At 35.0% G+C, this 18,005-nt stretch overlaps 1 protein-coding gene across 1 annotated transcript in view; it reads left to right on the top strand.

Annotated features, from left to right (window-relative positions):
* Positions 1-17,177, top strand: part of CCDC172 (coiled-coil domain containing 172) — a 59,444-nt gene extending 42,267 nt beyond the window's left edge. The window contains exons 6-9 of the mRNA XM_040486569.1: positions 205-306; positions 665-767; positions 15,110-15,197; positions 16,032-17,177. Coding sequence (XP_040342503.1) covers positions 205-306; positions 665-767; positions 15,110-15,197; positions 16,032-16,067 — 329 coding nt within the window. The 3' untranslated portion in view covers positions 16,068-17,177. The remainder of the gene's footprint in view (positions 1-204; positions 307-664; positions 768-15,109; positions 15,198-16,031) is intronic.
* Positions 17,178-18,005: the final 828 nt, after the last annotated feature.

An 18,005-nucleotide genomic window follows, 5' to 3' on the forward strand; every position in this document is an offset into this window, starting at 1 on the left:
AGAAACAGTTTCTAGATGGCCAGAGGAAGCCTTTTGAGGCCTAGAATTGACCATATGATGCTTAAATTATTATTACTACACACACACACACACACACACACACACACACGTGTGCACGCACACACAATGTTAATACCTGCTGACGTATTTAAGGCAAAGCCTAAATAGTTAAAATGTGATTTTTATTTGTCTATTTGTTTCTAGAAATGAAGACAATGGAACATGATAGTGGCCAGTTAAGTGAACTTCAAAAACAAAAGGATGAATTAATACAAGAATTATTTACTCTGCAGAGAAAACTTAAAGGTATTATCTTTATGAGCTAGTTTATTTTGCTGATTAATATAGTTATATACACATAACAGGGTCATAATATTCTTTCAGATTGTACTAATTTATTGGGATATAGTATTATTATTGGTGTAAAAAAAGAATAGGTAAAATACTGAAATGATTAGTGTTAGATCTGGTATTTTTAATGTCATAAATTTTGTTAAGATCTTTTTTGTGTCTTTAGTTGCTATGTTAAAGTAGAAAAATAAAAATCATTAGTACATACATTTTATATGAAGCACCAAAAATTAGAGTATTGTTCTTATGAATGAATGAAGGTAGCTCTTCTGTTTATTTTTTAAAGATTGTAAGCATTTTCTTAACTGTTTAGTTTTTGAAGGTAAAAAGAATGAAGCCATTTGTACTACCAAATACCTAGAGGCAGAAAAAGTAAAAATCAATGAAAAGCCTCAAAATGATGCTGAATGCTTAAGGTAAGAATTGCCTATTACATTTTGGTATAAAATCTAGTAATTTTTCAAGTTGTCAAAGAGATTTGAATATAAAACTGAATGTGTAATTTAAGTTCCAAATAAAGACATTAATTCCTTCTATGTGTATTATGAAACATGCTAATGAGAAAACGCTTCACTAGCTAAAAAGAACTATATGTAAGTTTCACGGGGTATCAGGTTGATAATACTGAAATCAGTTTTATCTTTCTGCCTCATCGACTCAGTGCTATTCACATGCCAATAGATTAAGACGAAGTGTTGGTTCCACAACCCCCCTTTTTGTTATTTGTAACTTTTTATTTTTATTTATCTTTTAATTTTTTTATGTTCATTTATTTTTGAGAGAGAGAGAAAGAGGTGAGCAGGGGAGGGGCAGAGAGAGAGGGAGACACAGAATTTGAAGCAGGCTCCAGGCTCTGAGCTGTCAGCACAACGCCTGACAGTTCGAGCGGGGCTCGAACTCCCGGACCGCGAGATCATGACCTGAGCCGAAGTCAGCCGCTTAACCGACTGAGCCACCCAGGTGCCCCTATTCATAACTTTTTTAAAAAGTATTGAAATTATTTTTTATCTTTTTAGATCTAAGGGGGGAAAATCACAAATTCCTATTTTTCTTGAAATTTATTACTACCGGTTTGGTGCTGAAAGAACGAAATGTATTTTTTGTATGGAACGTTTAGATGCTTTTTATGCATTTGAATAATGAAAGAAAGGCTGGCGTTTGAAATAACACAGTCATACACACAAGGAGAAAGCCTTTGGTTTATTAATTTTACTATTATTTATTAATAATTCAATGTTATATTTTCTGGCTTAATTTCAAAGAAGTTCATATACTTTCTAGGCTAAAATATAAGGAAAGAAACCTCATTACTGAATCTATGAGAAGCAAATGAAGTCTTCTTTTACATAAATCATATAGAAATATGTCCACTAGAGCTGAACAAATGCTTCATATTAGCAGTGTATTGCTTTAGGCCATACTTTTAGTAGATTGTGAGAAAATATTTGCAATTTAATTTTATGTTAAGTTTTATAAGCATGAAATATCAATCTCTTGGGTGATATGTGTGATGCAGAATGCGTTTCTGTAATGACAATCTGCTCATTGATTTTTTTTACACTTTTAAAAATGATAATGCCCACTGGTATCATTATGGTTAGTAGTGTAAGGACTTTGGATGTGAACTCCAGTTTTGTGGGTTTATCACTCAGTCATAAAAATTTGCCCTGGGTTAAAATTAAACACACAAAGTCTGTTAGAGTGTTTTTTCCTTCACAGATGGTGACAGGAAATTTGAATAGAAAGAAACATCAGTCTGTATACACTGTCCATTTTCTGCATTTTAGCAGTTATTTATCAGTTCCCACTTTAAATTGTTTGATATGTATAGCTTATTTTGCCAACTGGTATGTTCTATAAAAGTTATTTCAAGTATAAAGAACCAAGTCAAAGTACTGAGTGTAAAGATTTTAGGAAATGGGGCCATAAGTCTCATAATTAGTATAACAAGAGTCTTATGATGGCAATAAATTATATGACATTTATTCCATATCATGAAGGCCAAAATTAAGTTGGTTTTATCCCTAACTTTGGAATATTCTGTTCCATTTGAACATCCTGTTCAAATGTATACTGAATTCTGTTGCCTTTTTCCTAAATTTTCAAGTTTAACTTCTATGAGTATAGATGCTATATTTATGGCAGGGTTTCTCAAACTTCACACTGTTGACATTTTGGACCAGGTTATTCTTTGTTGTGAGAGGGCAGTCCTATGCAATTTAAGACGTTTAATAGCATCCCTGGCCTCTGCCCACTGGATGCCACTAGCACCTTCCACCCCCAGCCTTGACAATTAAAAATGTCTCCAGATATTGCCAGATGTCCCCTGGGCAGAGAGCAGTGGGTAAAATTGTCCCCAGTTGAGAACCAGTTTTATTTTAAGGTTATTATAATTGTACTTCTACTTTCATTAAACTTGAACCAGTAAGAAAGCAATTATAAAAAAAAAATTACTGTTTATTTGTATGAGCTTATTGTTTCTACTTTTAGTAATTGGAAATTTTTATACATATTTTATTCTGTCTACATTATTGGAATTCTTTTATAATGATTTTTTAAGTTAATCTGCCATGTTCAGGTTATTTGTTGGACACTATCGTGATGTCATCCATTATTGTAGAGACTCGGTACTTACATTCACAGCAGTTTGATGGTCTCTGCTTTAGGTAATCTTTTCCTGTTTGTAAATACCAAGATGCTTATTTATTTAAAAGGTTCTATTTTGAAGAGTGTGGGATCATGTTAAGTCAGCTAACTTGTAGAATATTGCTGTGATTAACACTTAAATCAAAGGTTGGGTTAATCCATAAGAAGCTCCCAGAAGGTTGTACAATAATGACTGATCTAGTTGTTGTGATTTTTGTTTCTTTTGTTTTGTTTGTTTTTTCATATAGTTCAGGGAGGATAGAAATGATAAATCTCAGGTTCTTAAGAGACAGTAACCATAGAGATTAAGATTACAAACCCCTTGGAATCTCAGCTCTGCTGTTTACTGAGTAGTCTTGGACAAACAATTTAACTTGTCTGTACCTCAGTCTCTAGATCTATAAAATGAGGTTCATAATAGCACCTACCTCACAAGGGTATAGTAAAAATTAAGAACAGTGTTTGGAACATAGAAATGCTCTATAATTAGGTATAATTATATAATTACTTACGATTACATTTTGACTTCATATTATCCATGTGGATTTCGTGACTTTCAAGCTTCTTTCTCATTTTTCCTTCCACCTGTCCTTTAAATGCAGGGGATCCCTAAAGGTTAATCATTGATTGTCTTCTTCCTTTGTATTCTTTATGGGCTGGCTCATATGTTGTAATAGTTTTAATGATCACATATAATTTCCAAATATTTGTCCTGAATCTCTCTTTCCTAAGCTCCAGTCCTGAATACCCAACAGTTTGATATAATCATAGATCTGAAGTGATGCTGCCCTGATTAAATAAGCAAAAAAGCAAATACAAAAGTTTTATCAGAAGTTCACAGGTTTTGTCTATGACCATACTACTCTGAACATGCCTGTTCTAGTCTGGTCTCAGAAGCTAAGCAGTGTCGGGCCTGGTTAGTACTTGAATGTGGAGTTCAAAGGTCTTCGTAATCTGTGCCCTATACTACTATTGCATCAGAATACCATTTATGGAATTCCATATATGCCACAGGACTTCTTCACACCTCAGTATCTTTCTTTCTTCTCCATGAGCTAAAATCTAACTTAGTCCTTAAGGCCCAGCTCACGTGTCATTTTTTATGGGTTTTGTTCAAACCTAAAATGTAGCAGGCATTTTTGACATATTTACAAACCTCATCATTCTCACCCTACCCTAATCCATTACCAAGTTTTATTGATTTGTCTGCAAAATATTTCTTGAATCCTTCCAATTTTCTCTCCCCGTTGCTAACATCCTAGTTCTAGCCACTACCCTCTCTCACCTGGATCACAGTAAGTCTCTCTTCTTCTCTACTTCTTCTCTCCCACTCATCCACTCTTGCACAGGCTGATCCATTGTAAATTGAATCATGTCATCCCCTTATTAAAATCATTCAATGACTTCATAATGAACATAACAAAACCTAAAGTCCTTAGTGTGACCTTGTCACAATATAGCCTCTGACCATCTCCTTGATGTTATTTTCAGCCATGGTCCCCTCTTCACTATGCTGCCTCAAGCAATCCAAGCTTTTTTTTCCATTTGAGGACCTCTGTCTCTCTTTCCTTCTCCCCAAATTGTCTGCCAGCCCTTCTGCCTGCCTGTCTCCTGCCTAGGTGGAACATACCCTGCCCTTTAGATCTCGGTTGAAATGTTTGCTCAGAGAAGCCCTCCCTCTGTTATTTTTTAAAAATAACAACCTGTATTTTTCCTTTATAGCACGAATTCTGTTTTGTAATTACATACTTATGTGATTTATCTTGTTAGTATCTCTCTCTGCCATGTGCTCAACAAGAGGAGGGATCTTGTCTACTCAGTTTACCATTGCATACTCAGAATCCAAGACATCGGTACAGAGCTTGGCATATAGTAGGCATTAAATAAATAAATGAATAAATGATTCTAATAAATTATGAAAACTCTCCTCTACTTTTCCTTTCTCTGTGTTCATAGAGAATATGTTTGTAATTCTGTTATATCATTAATCATATTCTATGACAGTTATGTGTGTCAACCTATCCCACTTGACTGAGCATTCCCTCTACTTCCTGTTCATTTTTTGATCAGTCTCACATCTAGCACAATCAAGGGCACATGGTGTTCAATAAATGTTCCAGCGATTGAGTCTACATATAATTTTATTTTCACTACAAAGAAGATAAAGTCCTTCACCTATTTTGAATGTTATTTACAAAGGCATGGTATATTCCCACCACTGGGATAGCCCCATGGAATTCTTTTCTTCACTCCTGACTTTTATGAGTTTAACCCCCCCAGCCTTTCCCCAACACCCTCCTTTCTTTTTCGAAGGTGAGGACGAGCAACTCAGTCTGACTGGTGAGTTTGGCAAGGTAAGCTGGAGCTAGCCCCTTTCTTTGGCCTGTCTCTTTGGAAGGTGGCCTACCTCACATAGTGTATGTTCCACTCTGCTCCTCTGTCCCATAAGCTTCACAGTGATAGGACTACATAAGAGAAAGCTTATGGCATCCAGTTGTGCCTTTAATGGTGTGTGTATTACCTTAGTCTAATTCTGGGGCTCAATATTAGTCAGTCCTTTGCTTGCAGATATAAGCCACATTCTCCAGTATCTGCCATATTCGTAGTAAATACGATATCTTCTGCTTTGCTTATTTCTCAATAGGGCAGAATTCAGTGAGGAGAGAAGAATGTTATATATTGGGCCCTTTCAAACTACCAACAGAAAATATTTTTTTTTATTATTACCCAACACCAGTGTCAACAAAATACAGCTCTTGATCATGACTTTTTATTTGCTCCAAATAGTGACATGCCAGACAACTTGAAGCATTTCAGGCATTTTTCTTACCCACAAAACATATTTCTAGAAGGTTTTACATTTTTTTTATAACCAATATTTGTGCCTGTTTAATACAACAGGAAGTTTATTTCAGAAACAAAGCTGCAGAGTCAACAGCATGGGGCTGTCCTTCTGAACATTTGAAGATAGTGAGGCTTTGTGAAGAGATATCTGCGATGGAAACTGCACAAAAGTTAATATACACCTCCTACTGAGAGACTCTAAATGCATTTATATGAAGTAGTAAATCAGTGTTGTTGCCTTTTCAGTGAAAAAGCCATCCAGTTAAGTTGGATGTAGAGGTCACATTGATGGTCCTTCGATTTATAAGAAGGCATAAATACAGGATGGTATTCAGACACTCCCAACCTCTCTAAAAGATACACAGATAAATGTGTATATTTACACACATTTATATTTTTTATTTTACCAAATGTGTAGAGGTGTTTTTAAATTTTGAGAGTAGGTTATGTTGACTGAATCCAAAATTCAAACGCTACAAAAACGTAAAACATCAAAGTCTCCTCTCTTATCACCTTACTCCAGAACCTCCCCCCCCCAAACGTAACCATTGTTGAAAGTTTGACATGCATCCTTTCAGGGTTTATGTATCTCTGTGTATGTGTCTGTGTGCACACACACATGTCGTGTGTATTGTGTGTGTGTGTGTGTGTGTGTGTGTGTTTAGCACTTACTGGGCTGCAATTTGCTTTATTACTTAGCAAAATATTATGGACGTTTCCCATGTTTGTACTGATCAGTGTCATTCTTTTTTACTGCTAATGCATGGAGATGCCATATTTATGTAGCCTTTCTCCCTCTGATGGGTGTACAAGAGTTTTTAAAGTTTCATAGTTGAAGACATTTTTATACATGTATCCCTAAATACTTAAGGGGGTGTTTCTATAGCATTATTTAGGATAAGCATTATTGGGGCACCTGGATGGCTTAGTTGATAAAGCGACTGGCTCTTGATTTCAGCTCAGGTCATGATCTCACAGTTTATGAGTTCAAGCCCCTCATTGTCTCTATGCTGACAAGCACAGAGCCTGCTTGGGATCTGTTCCTCTCTCTCTCTCTCTCTCTCTCTCTCTCTCTCTCTCTCTGCTGCTCCCTGTTCATTCTCTCTCTCTCTCTCTCAAAAATAAACATTAAAAAAAAAACAAAACAGAATAAGCGTTATTTAGTAGAGTAACAGGAATTGTTATTCAGGTGACACTGAGAAAATAATGCACATGTATTTTGCAGTAGTCTGTGTTATCAATAAAAATGAACTCTATGTGGGTAAATATAACAAGATCTCAACAGTAAAGTTTCTGGAAAATACTAGTCAAATAATTATATATCTATAGCCAATCCATACCATCTCTCTCTCTCTCTCTCTCTCTCTCTCTCTCTCTTTCTCTTTCTCTCTCTCTTTAGCATTTATAAAAAAATGAAAATCTCCATTTAATTCCAGGATTATTCTTAGCTATGTTGAATATTTCTGTTGACTTTGCATCGTTTCTAGTAAAAGTTCATCATTTATTCACTAACAGAAGTGTCTCTACAGCATTGATTATGTAGCCTTCAAGCTAATAGAAATCTCCTGTTTTGTGAACTCTTGGCACATTCTATAGTTATTAAAGCTTCTAAGTAAATACAAGGGAAACTTTGATGACAGAGTCAATTGATTATTTTAAACATTATATTCTGATATAGATGTGACTATTCGTAAATGTTCCTAAACTTTGAAATAATTTTGCCTATTTATTGTACAAGCCATGTATAATGTTACAATAATCATTTTCAAAAATCATTGGTGTCTTTGAAGGAAAACAGATTTTTTTTTTCCGTTTTCACATGTTACTTTTACGAATAACCCCTTTTGGCATGGGGGTAAGGAAGGTGATAGAAAGTATGTGGTTAAAGAAGATGCCTAATTCAGCTCGCCCAGGATTTGCAATAATAGCCGCTGGCAGGACCCCACTCTCTTTTACCTCCTCCTCAACAGATCTCTCTGGTTCAGACTGACACACCTGTGAAGGTTCGTAACTGTCTGCTTGTGGCCTGGACTGAAGAAAGGATAATTAGGACACCAAAACCCTGATTTCACACATTCAACTTTGAAGCCTATTTTCAGAAATAAATTGTACATGAGAGAGGATGACCTACATGTCTTAAAAAATAGTATGTGTTTAAGTGGCGCTAAAATAATTTTCATATGAGTTAATATACAGAAGGAATACTAAGACAGTCAAGCCAAGGAAACACTAGCAAAAAGTAGACAGAACTACTTGGTAAACCTCTGGTGTGATCAAGGAAACCAAAATGTGTAAGATTAATAGACTTAGCATGTAAGATTTAAAATTTCATGTGTCAAAAAAGTCAGCATCATGGGATGATAAACTGGGAGAAATTTATAGTAATTATGACAAACAACAGATAACAGCTTACCACATAATCAGCTGATGAAAAATCAGTCAGAAAACACTAAAGTCGATAGTTTTATTCATGTATTTATCCACCAAACATGCATAGAATGCATGCTTTGTATCATACACTATACAAGTTAGTAGGGATAACAGGGCAAATAAGTCAAATAGTAATGCAGTTATACTGCTTACCAATTAAATGTAAATTGAAGCCAGTAAATACAATTTTTCTATCAAATTTTGAAAGCCATTCTTAAATGACCATACCAAAATTGACAAGAGTATGGTATGGAGATAATACATTGCTGTGGCAGTATTCATTGCATATGTTTGGAATGCAATTTTATGTACATAAAATAAATCATTGTAAGCACTTAAAAATATTTATCCCGTTTAATCTAAGAGTCCACCTCTGAGCTCTGTCTTAAGGAAAACAATTCTAAGTACAGAAGAAACTTTATGTACAAAGGTGTGCATAGAAGTGTCATTTATGGTAGAAAAACGTAGAAAACAACTTATAAATGAATGATTAAGTTAACTCTGATGTAGCCACTTGGATCACTACATGTTTTTCTTATATGGTATGAACTGGCATGTGTAATTAACTGGGGGAAATGTAAGTAATAACATTGAGCCAAAGAAAAAACTAGGAAGTAAGTGTACATAGTCCCTATTATAGGGAAACAAAAGAGCATGATGAAATATACCTAAATTTTAGTGTCGTTTGAGTTTGTGTACTAGGACTTTGGGTGAAGTTTTTCCTTCTTTCCACTTTAATAGTACTTGTGTACAGTTCTATAGCTTAAAAGAGTGTTCTTCCAGTAAAGGCTTTTCTTTAGCACTCAGAAGTAACACAAAAATTGGAATGGCGCAGGAAATCATAAAAATACATGGAACATAAGTTTTGCAAAGCTAACTAGCAATATTGGCCCATCCTTGTCATTATTTCATGATTCAGAGAAAGGTGACAATAACCAATGCAAACTGCCCTTAGTTATTGTGCAGCAGGTGAAGGAAGTCCTTCTTGACTCCTATAGGCAATCAGTCTATGCACTGAAGCATGAGATCTGCTTACCATTATATGGCTTTGGCTAGCTACAAATGTATTAATATTCATACCATTATTATCTAGCCTCTTTTAAAGCTAGCAACAGCAATTTTTTCTTTAAGTGCAGATCTAAATTCTACAGCTTGATTATATGCTGAATAGTGAAATACTTCCTATAATTTGCTCTAACTGCCCTCCTTAATTTCAGTAGTCTCTCATTTTTATTGTTAGCTAACTGAAAGGGAAAGTGGTCACTGCCCAGTTCTGATGGGCATAAACAATCTTAGAGAACCTGCAGTCCGTTTGAACTGAAAAGAGGGAGGAGCAAGTATGGATGGTATGATGGGAAGAAAGATCTCTACTATTTTATTTGAAAAGATAAATATATTCAAATGAGGTCTGAAGTACATTTTAGAGCAGCCTCCACAGTACATTGTAACTCTCCATTCAGTTTTCCACTTTTTAAAAATATTCATTATAAGGCTTTTATGCTTGTGTAAACATCTAATGCTCAAAAATTAATAACTTGTTCTATCTTTCCTATGTAAGCATTCCTTCAGGATTCCTATTTACTATTAAATTCATAGAAGTTCAGAACAGAATGAAGTTCACATATATAGGGTATTGTTTCCTTTTCCATCCCTACAATTATGTTTTTCTTCCCTAACTATGTGTAAGTTATGAAGTATAATAATATAATAGGCGCCTGTGAACTAAACTAGACCTTGCATTTAGCCATGGCTCCTCCTTTATTCCATACCCTTCCTTACTCCACATGTAATTGCTGTCCTACACTGTGTTTCATTTCCTTGTGTGTGTGTGTGTGTGTGTGTGTGTGTGTGTGTGTGTGTTATGGCATTTAGTGATATGGCATTTAGTCCATTTTCTTATATATAATTTTCTTTGTTACCTTATGATTTATTTAAATTTATGCCATACATTTATATATATGTCTGCATATTGTTTATTTTTGTTTATATTTGAGTTATGTAAAAATGGTATGATACTGTTTTTATTCAACTTCGTTTCTAAAACTCACCTATATTGTTGAGTGTAGATATGTGAATATATCACAACTTTCTTTTCTCTTTTTTTTGCTTTTTAATATTTTGTTTATTTTTGGTAGAGACAGACAGAGCACAAGTGGGGGAGGGGCAGAGAGAGAAGGAGACACAGAATCCGAAGCAGGCTCCAGGCTCCGAGCTGTCAACACAGAGCCTGATGCGGGGCTCAAACTCACAAACTCAAGACCATGACAGCTGAAGTCAGACGCTTAACCGACCAAGCCACCCAGGCGCCACTCTTTTCTCTTTTCAATGCACATTTGGGTTGCTTCCAGTTTTTGTTTTCACTGGCAGTGCTCAGGTGATCATCCTGGTGCACACGCATAAGAGTTAAAATTTTACTCCTGGCAGAACTGCTGCATATAAGGCACATGAATGTTGAACTTTACATGATAACAACAAACTATTTTTCCAAAGTGATTAAACTCGTTTGTATTTCCATTAGCACATGATAAAATTTCCCACTGATCTCCAACTTCTTCAGTACTTTATTTTCAGACTTACTAACTTTTGCCAATCTCAGGGACATAAGATGGCATTTTGTGGTCTTGATCTGCATTGCCCTACCATCTATGTCATTGAGCTTCTTTTCATATGTTAATAGACCATGTGTTTTCTTTTCTGTAAAATGCTTCATACTTATTTTGCTACTGGGTTTTTGAGTATTTGTCTTTTACTGGTTTCTAGAAGTTTTTTATTTTATATTTTTTAATAATTTTGGATTCTGTCTATTACACATTGAAGATATCTTCTCCCAACTTATGAAGCTTTTTGTTTTTGCTTTGTGTTTTGGAGTTCTTTATATTGTTGTGCTTTACTGGAGTTCCTACTTTTGCTGTGGTTTAAATTATCAGTCATTTTTTGTTGTGGTTAGCATTTTTGTGTCTTGTTCTAGAACTCTTTCCCCATCTAAGATCGGAAGGATATTGTCCTGTATTTTTTCTAACAATTTGTAAGGTTTGCCTTTCACATTTAAGTCTTTAGTTTATATGAAATTGATTCTATGTGTATAACAAGATCCATTTTTATTTTTTTGCACATGGATAACCACTTGTCCCAGCAACATTTATTGGATGATTTCTTCTTCCTCTAGTGATCTACAGTGTCACATCTTTTATTAAAAATAATAAAATATGGGGCGCCTGAGTGGCGCAGTCGGTTAAGCGTCCGACTTCAGCCAGGTCACGATCTCGCGGTCCGTGAGTTCAAGCCCCGCGTCAGGCTCTGGGCTGATGGCTTGGAGCCTAGAGCCTGTTTCCGATTCTGTGTCTCCCTCTCTCTCTGCCCCTCCCCCGTTCATGCTCTGTCTCTCTCTGTCCCAAAAATAAATAAAAAACGTTGAAAAAAAAATTTTTTTAATAAAAAAATAATAAAATAACATGGATATATTTCATATTATACTTTCTCTTCTGTTTCATTGGTCAGTTTGTTGATTTCTGCATAAGACTGTTAATTACTACTAAATGCATACTATTCCATTTTAACTATTTAATTACTTGATAAGGAGTCATGATACAAGGTATGACACCCCCTTTGTCTTTTTTGGTCTTTGTCAGGAGCATGTTGGCTATACTTGGCTGTTTACTTTTTATGTACATTTCTTTTTTTTAATGTTTTTATTGTATTATTTATTTTGAGAGAGTGTGCATGTGTGAGCGGGAGAGGGGTAAAGAGAAAAAAAGACAAAGAATTCCAACCAGGCTCTGTGCTGAGAGTGTGGGGCCTGACATAGGGCTTCTCCCCAGGAACCTTGAGATCATGACCTGAGCTGAAATCAAGAGTAGGATGCTACAGGGCTTCTAGGTGGTTCATTCGATTAAGTGTCCCATTGGCTTGGGTCATGATGATCGCAGTTCCTGAGATTGAGCCTTGCCTTGTGTGGGATTTCCTCTCTCTCTCTCTCTCTCCCCCTCCCCTGCTTGCCCATTTTCTCTCAAAATAAATAAAAAACTTAAAAAAAAAAGAGTAGGACATTTAACAGACTGAACCACCCAGCCCAGGTGTCCTTATATACAGTTCTGAATAAACTTATCATATCCATGAAAATCTGTTGTGATTTTGGTTACAGTTGTACTTACTATCATAGTTACTTTTGAGAGACTGTATGTCTTTATTAAACTGAGACTTCCTGTCTATGAACTTAGGATACCTCAATTTGTTTTTCTAATATCTTTTAATAAAACTTTAGAATTTTCTGTTTGTCGATCTTGCACATCATTGGTAAGTTTTAATTTTAGGTACCTTGCAGTGTTGGATGCTGTTGAAAATGGTGGTTTTAATTTAAGTGACATGTTCTAATTGTTTATTGCTGGTGCATGGAGATATAACAGATTTTTGTGTTTTGACTTTATGACCGCTATCTTTGCTAAGCTCTGTTTCTTAAGAGAATTATTTTAGAAGATTTAAAGCACATACAAAGGTAAAAAAGAAAAATATAATGAATCTTATGTACTGATCACTCAACTTTAACAGTTATCAATTTATGGCCAGTCATGTTTCATCTATGTCTCCACTTGTTTTTCTTCTGTATTACTTGAAGCAAATCATATACATCATATCATTATTATATATTTATCTTAGTATGTCTCTTAAGAAATAACTTTTAAAAACCATGGAGTCCATTATTACACATAAAATAATAGCAATTGAACAAATAATAATTAACTGATATCAAATATCTAGTCGGTATTCACACTTACAATTTATAGGTGTCAGTTTTTTGTTTGTCTGTTATTATGTTCTAGATAAGGTCTACATATGACAGTGACCTGATGTCTTTTAAATCTCTTTTAATCTTGAAGCTCCCCTATTTTCTTTTTTTTTTAAACTTGTAATTTATTTGTTGAGGAAATTAAGATTTAAACACATTTTTTAACATTTATTTATTTTTGAGAGATAGAGACAGAGCATGGGTGGGGGAGGGTCAGAGAGAGAGGCAGACACAGAATCTGCAGCAGGCTCCAGGCTCTGAGATGTCAGAGCCTGATGTGGGGCTTGAACCCATGAGCTGTGAGATCATGACCTGAGCTGAAGTCCGATGCTTATCCGACTGAGCCACCCAGGCACCCTAAGGAAATTACATTTTTTATCCTGTAGAGTTTCCCACAATTTGGATGTAGTTGATTATGTTCCCATTGTATGGTTAAGTGTATTTGTTTGACCTAATATATTTTTTGGAAATTGGTAATTGGATCTAAAAGCTTGATCAAATTTAGGTTGAGATTTTTTGGCAAAGCTATAGCATAGATGGAATGTTTTCCCATTAGGAGGCCTTGTGCCTCTTGTTTTTTGAGTGTTAGTGGCCATCAATGTTCAGTTTCTCCAGACTTTCTAATTCCGCCCCCCACCCCACCCCCAATGGCCTAGACTAAATTATGCTTCAGAAGCAAACAACCCTTAAATCTCAGTGATGTGCAGTGAGTGTTTATTTCTTAATCACACTACATGTTCATTGGGAGTTAGCCACACTTCTCCTCATCTTCATTCTGCAACCAAATATGAAGAAGCAGCCCCTATGGCATATGGTCATAATCTTTGTCAATACTTGTTGCTTGTTTTACATTTTAGCTATTCTGATGTATGTCAAGCATTTCATTGTGTTTTTCTTTTCTGTTTCTTTGATAACTAACAAAGTTGAGCACATTTTGTGGATAATCTGGTAGAGGTGTGTGTATGGGTGTGTGTGTGTGTGTGTGTGTGTGTGTGTGTGTGTGCGTGCGCGCACTTGTATGCCCATTTTCCATTGTGTTGTCTTTTTCTTATTGACTTGTACTTCTTCATATATTACGGATATACTGTATTATTTATTGTGTCTTCTAACTTTTACGTGCCTTCTTGGACGCTGGGTGATCTCTGATTTTGAGCTCATGGTTTCCTCTTAATCTGTGGGAGGCCTGTAGGTCTAAATATGTTCAACTTTCCTTCCAAGAGGATTTTCTTTTGCTTCTCCTAGTGTCCAGGGAATGCCACTGGCCTAGGACCCCTTCAGACTTTCCTTAAGGGTTGGAGCTCAGCAGAGGTTCGAGTTAATCTAGTCTCTGCACCTCGGGGCTGGCCCAACTGGCTTAGGTTTGTGACATCAGGATTGCTCTTGGTATCCGCCCTTAGGTTGGCCTCACCTGCCCCGACTGCCCTTGCTCTCTACCTCTCCAACTGCCATTCATGGCTTTTGCTTATGTTTTTCTTTTTGGAAGTCTGTAATGCTAGAAATAGAAGACTTTTCACTATTTTTTACATGAAATACAGACATAAAATATTTTTTAAATGTCAGAATATTCTAAGGATTAAAGACTTAACTGGAAGAAAGAAGTATTGCTTTCTTACTCTAAAATTAAAATATATTCTGATTACATGTGTGTACTATAAAGTTAATGTTTAATTTTAGTGCAAGAAGAAATCTCAGACGTCAATTTTTTCTGTAATTAAATTTTTCAGGTTAGGTTCAGAGAGGCGAAATGAGTTAGCCAAGTTATTCAGCTTGTTAGTGGCCAGGACTAATACAGAGCTCTTCAGACAGTACCGTATTTTTCCCACTAAGCTGCGATGCTCTTTTAACTAACATAAAATTGCCTATTATGCATTTAGTCTGCCTTTTTCTTTATGGAAGCTTTTTTTTCTTCTGCAAATTTTATATAGTCTTTAGAGAATTAAAATTTCTTTCCAAACTCTTTAGTGTTAAACTCAAATCTGCCATTATCCATATAACCAGAACTTATTGTAAAAGTTTATTGCTGAACTCATAGCATGAATTTTTCCTTTAAAACAGACTTAAGAAAGAATTAGAACTTTGTAAGGAAGACAACATGCAAACTGCTTATGAAGCTCTCCAAACAGAAATAGAATTTCTGGAGTTGGTAAGCCACCAAGTGATTCTTTAACTTCTGTCCAGTATTATTGTACCCATTGGTGAGAATGGGTGTGCCGGGAGACATATCGTCAATCTAGTGGTTTGCCCTTCACATGGATTTTCACTAGATACAAAAATTAAAACTGCACCAGCGAACCAGGCTAAAGTCAGGATGTAAGTCAGTGAAGTCTTTTGAGTTCCTGGAGAGTTAGGTGCTACATAAAGCAAGTTCTCTTCAAAGCGAATACATACAATTTCAAACTAAGTTTCAAAAAAATTCAAACCTGACCTCACAACATTCCCTTGACTGAAACAGTTGTTAGAGGATTAATGCACTGAAGGATTTTAACTATCATAATGCTTAAAAGCTTTTTGTTTTTAATAGGCACAAATTATACTTTTATTATATTTGATCTTAAAACTTTTTTATTACAGATTTTTATGATCTCAAGAACTTTGGATTCAATTATTGGAAACTTATTTTCGGATTGTGTGGGAGCACTTTAAATTGCTTTTAACCTCTTTGGTTGTTTATAAAATGAATGCAGTATTTGCCATGCTCTATTTTAATGGAAGACATATATAGCTAGCTTTAGAATATGTTAAAATGTCATTTTAATTTATTACATTACATTTTGTTTCATATTTATTTTCTGTAAACATTTCTTTTAAAAGTGTTCCAATAGTTTATGTTAAAATTTAAATTTTTTATGAAAATTTTCAAAAATAAAATTGAGAAAAGCCCATTTATTGTTGTGCTAAATTTACATGAACTTTATGGAATTCCTTCAATAAGAATTTCATTTTTCCTCATGAAAAATTATTATATTTTTCTTTTCAGACATTGGCACAGAAAGATCTTCAGGAAAACAAATAACTTGTGGACAATTGACCAAAGCTATCCAAGGTTTGATCAAAGCACCTTAAAATCAAATCCTGTGATGGATACACGAACAGTGCCCATTATAACAGATTTTTGTGGAAAACGTGAGGTTCTGAATGTTCAAAGTTGTTGATATCTAGAATTGGCATATTACCATTTTTAAAATGTAATGTCTTGTTACTTGCTGGAACTTTAAAGCTTCTTATGGGATTTGATTTTGTTTCTAAAGGAAGAAAAAGGGACAGGTGGATATTGTGCTCTCTGCTTCTTATCTCTCCTGACCCTTAAGCTGATCTGTACTTTGTGATGTTCATTCGTTATTGCAGTTTACCTTGGGTCTGGTCAAACACCAGTGGGGAGAAACGATCAGATTATTGATCCCATTTTGTCGGTGCCATTTCCCTCAACAAAGATGCTCACTTTCATTTTAATCCTTCTCTAATCTTTAAAATGTCTGTTGAGAGAAGTCTTCTGAGGCCTTTCATCTGCAAAAGCCAGTTTTCTCCCCTTTTCTCTAGATATTTTTGTAGAGTTAAGTCTGGGGCTCCTGCGGCCATTTCCCAGCATTTTGTGCCTGCTGTCCTCTTCCCAGTGCTGGTGTTGGTTAGAATGAAGTAAGTCATCCACCTGGGGAGGTGCATGATCCCCTTATGGCCATCAGGATTCATTTCGCTGGTAGACTGAAACATCGCAACTAAAACTCACGTTTGGATCAAACATGGTATTTCCACCAAATTTGCAGCAACACATAGCTTCCTACAGTTAGCAATCCCGCCTAGGAAGGTGTATTTTTCACTAGTTTCTAAAAAAAAGTGGATGGAAATTGTCCAACGATGCCCTAAACTGTGGTGAATCAGGGAGGGGAACAAAACCTATTTGGGGATATATTGCAAAGTTCAGAGTGCAAATGTTAGAATCATGTTTTCTTTTGCGGCTGTAGTTGAATTAGTTTAACATCAAATATGAGATGTTTACAGATGTCTTCTATCTACCGACAGTGAGGTGGGCTAGTTTCAGGGCAAGTCCTATTTTGGTATAGTTTTCTGTGTATGTTGTTTTGTACTCTTATTTTTTTTAATTGGTGAAGTTAAAATTCTCCTTTGAGATGTGTAGCAGTTGCCATCTGTTTAAGTAATTTGCATTTTCAGAAGTGATTTCTTATTTTGATTCCTTAAATATTTGATAGTAAATTATTTTTGCTTAAGAAGAAAAAAATTAATGGTACCAGAGAGTTGCTCCCTATTTTATATGCAAATATAAAGCGGAAAGTGGTTATTGGGGTTAGTCGTGACTTCGGTTTTGTCTTATTTTAGTCCATTTATCTATCTAAATTCTAAGTCTCATGAATATCTACTTATTAAATGTGTATTCTATTATTAATATGCAGATTGAGCTTACACATAAAGCCTCTTACACTTACCAATAATTTTTGTTCATTATTGGTTTTGTAGCTAAATATTAATGTAAACTACAGATGTGCCACTTATTTGCATAACTAACATGCAATGACATATACGCAGAATAAACTCTTACTGATACAACTATCTTTTCATATGTGTATCATCCAGAATATCAAGATTAAATATTCACTAATGGAATCAGGATTCATATGAACTGAATTTGAGAAAAAATGGAAGATGCAGTATTTTCATTATTTGAGAATGCTTAAAACGCATATTTTAAGATTTAAGGTAATTTTCAAACAATCAAATGAATATTTTAGTGTTACATGTTAGAGTAATTCAAAGCACTACCCATGTGATTCCAGACAAAATAACTGGGACTTCTAGAATCAATGTAATCAAAGGAAGAGTTTTATCAAACAAAGGAAATACAACAATCAATAGAAATCACAGTGTACTAAACTGAACTGTACTGTCAAAGTAAAATATCAGTAGTAGATTTGGTCAGTTTTTAGTTTTTTTAAGAATT

This window comes from Herpailurus yagouaroundi, unplaced genomic scaffold, assembly GCF_014898765.1.
Source record: "Herpailurus yagouaroundi ecotype Mexico unplaced genomic scaffold, PumYag 163, whole genome shotgun sequence".
In the NCBI taxonomy this organism is placed as follows: Eukaryota; Metazoa; Chordata; class Mammalia; order Carnivora; family Felidae; genus Herpailurus; species Herpailurus yagouaroundi.